Source organism: Apium graveolens, chromosome 9 (genome assembly GCF_009905375.1).
Source record: "Apium graveolens cultivar Ventura chromosome 9, ASM990537v1, whole genome shotgun sequence".
Taxonomy (NCBI): domain Eukaryota; kingdom Viridiplantae; phylum Streptophyta; class Magnoliopsida; order Apiales; family Apiaceae; genus Apium; species Apium graveolens.
Window position 1 is genome coordinate 241,637,392 of NC_133655.1, and position 2,436 is coordinate 241,639,827.

Genomic DNA, 2,436 nt, shown 5'->3' on the forward strand with positions numbered 1-2,436 from the left:
GGATTTGCATCCATCGTTTTATTCGAATGGTGTTGACCTTGAAGCCTCTTTTATGGTGGCAAAGAACGAGAGACACCTTTTGGACGATTGCGGGATAAATCTTCGAAGGGCTGCTATGCATCCTGTTAGCTTTTGCAAGTCTTTGATGGATTTTGGATCATCCATTTCAAGGATGGCTTTTGTCTGTGCGGGGTCGGCCTCGATGCCTCGCTGTGTGACCAGAAATCCCAGAAACTTTCCAGATGTAAGCCCGAATGAGCATTTGTTAGGGTTGAGACGCAAGTTATGCTTCCGGGCATTGGTTATCATGTCGTCGACATAGATTAACATGTTTTTCCCTATTTGCGAGCCAAAGATAGTGTCCATCATCTGTTGAAAAGTTGTGCCAACATTAATCAACCCGAAAGGCATGACCCGATATCCGAATACTCCTCTGTGACTAATGAATGTCGTTCGCTCCCAGTCATGAGAATCCATTTATATCTGATTGTACCCTGAAAACGCATCCATAAAGGAAAGGAGTTCATTTCCTGCTGTAGAGTCGATCAGCTGATCGATGTTTGAGAGTGGGTAGAAATCTTTGGAGCATGCTCTGTTAACATCAGAATAGTCGACACACATTCACCACTTTCTATTGTGTTTCTTGACCAAAATGACATTGGAGATCCATGTGGGGAACTGGACAGGCTCGATGAATTTAGCTTCGAGGAGTCGGCCAATTTCTTGATCGATAGCTGCCCTCTTTTCGTCGGAGAATATTCGAAGTTTTTGCCGTACTGGAGCAATGTTTTTGTTGATGTGGAGGGAGTGGCGTGCGACGACCTCGGGAATTCCCGGCATGTCTTTCGGGTCCCAGGCGAAGATATCGGTGAATTCTCTAACAAGGTTAATGATCTTTTGCTTCAAATGTTCAGGGAGTCCTTTTCCCACCTTGGTTGTCTTTGTTGGGTTGTCGATGACCACTTCGATCTCCTCAGTCTCTTCGGCAGGGAAACATGAATTCTGACTTGTAGATTCAATTGAGTCGCGGGGGTCGATCTCGAGTACCTGGTTGACTCCTAGATCATCCTCCCCCTTTTTCTTTGGGGAAACTATTGTCAGGTAGCACTGTCTCGCGGTCGCCTGATCTCCAATCATTTCTCCGACGCCGAATTCGGTGGGAAATTTCATCTTCAAATGGGAGATTGAAGTTATTGCTTTTAGGGATGTGATTGTAGTGCGGCCTAGGATGGCATTCAAGCTGGAGGAAGCACTGATCACATGAAATTTAATGACTTTCCAAACCTGGCAAGGTGGTGAGCCAAAGAGAACTGGCATATCAATGGTTCCTATCACATGGACCTCATTTCCGGTAAATCCGTACAACGGTGTTCTAGAGTTCTCGAGCCGTCGATCTCCGATGTCCATTCACGAAAAGGCGTGATGGTAGAGGACATCGACAGAACTTCCGTTGTCGACCAGCATCTTTTTCAAAGTATTATTTCCTACTCGGGTTGTGATGACAATAGCATCTTGATGAACCTCGATGAGCCCCGGATGATAATCATCATCGGAGAAGGAAATGACCGGGGTCGGGTTCGCACGAGGGCGTTTAACTGTCGAGGGATTGACGTTGAAGACTTCTCGAGCGTACGTTTTCTTGGAGTTGTGAGAGAATCCTCCGGAAGCTGCTCCTCCAAATATGACGTCAATGACCCGATCTTCTTGATCTGGATGGTGACGTCTAGGATTGTCTTCTTGTTGTACATAATGTACTAACTGTCCCCGACGAATCTTTCCCTCTATGAGGTTGCTAAGTTGAAAGCACAGTTCTGTAGTGTGACCGGTATCCTCGTGATACTCACAATATCTGGAACTGGGGGGTCTACCGGCCTTCATGGGCCTCGGTGGTCTGTAGTCTGGTTCTATTTTTAGAACTACCAGAATTGTTGTCTTCACTGTGTTCAATTTAGTGAACTCTTTTTTTGGTCGAGTGCGGGGCTGCCAGTCCATTTCCCTTCTATCCCTTGGAAAGCGATCATCCATATGTGGCGGTGTTGTTCGACGACGCTCATGGCGTCTCTCTCGCGCGGGAGATCGCGGGCTATAGCTACGACGGCGTTCATGCCTTGAAGAGCGTCGGGGTGACTGAATGCAGCTCAATGCTGCTTGGAGAGTCTTTGGCCTTTTTTCGAAAATTTCTTCCAGGAGTAATCCATGTCGTGACTTATCGATGCATGCCGTTAAGAAATTGACGGCCATTTGTTCAACTAAATCTGGAATCTCGGCGATCTCTTCCCTGAATCGGGTTAAAAAGCTGTGAAGGCTCTCACCTGAGCGCTGATGCATTGTCATCAAAGATGTTGTGACCTTGATGCCTTTGTAATTACTGGAGAACCGGGCTTGGAATTTGCTTTTTAAGGTTGCCCATGAATCGATGGATCGAGGAGGCAAATT

General features: G+C 46.6%; 1 protein-coding gene across 1 annotated transcript; it reads right to left on the reverse strand.

Annotated features, from left to right (window-relative positions):
• Positions 1-621: 621 nt before the first annotated feature.
• LOC141686095 (uncharacterized) lies at positions 622-1,407 on the reverse strand. Its single transcript, XM_074491153.1, has one exon. It carries the CDS (start codon positions 1,405-1,407, stop codon positions 622-624), a length of 786 nt encoding a protein of 261 aa, XP_074347254.1.
• Between the last annotated feature and the right edge of the window lie 1,029 nt (positions 1,408-2,436).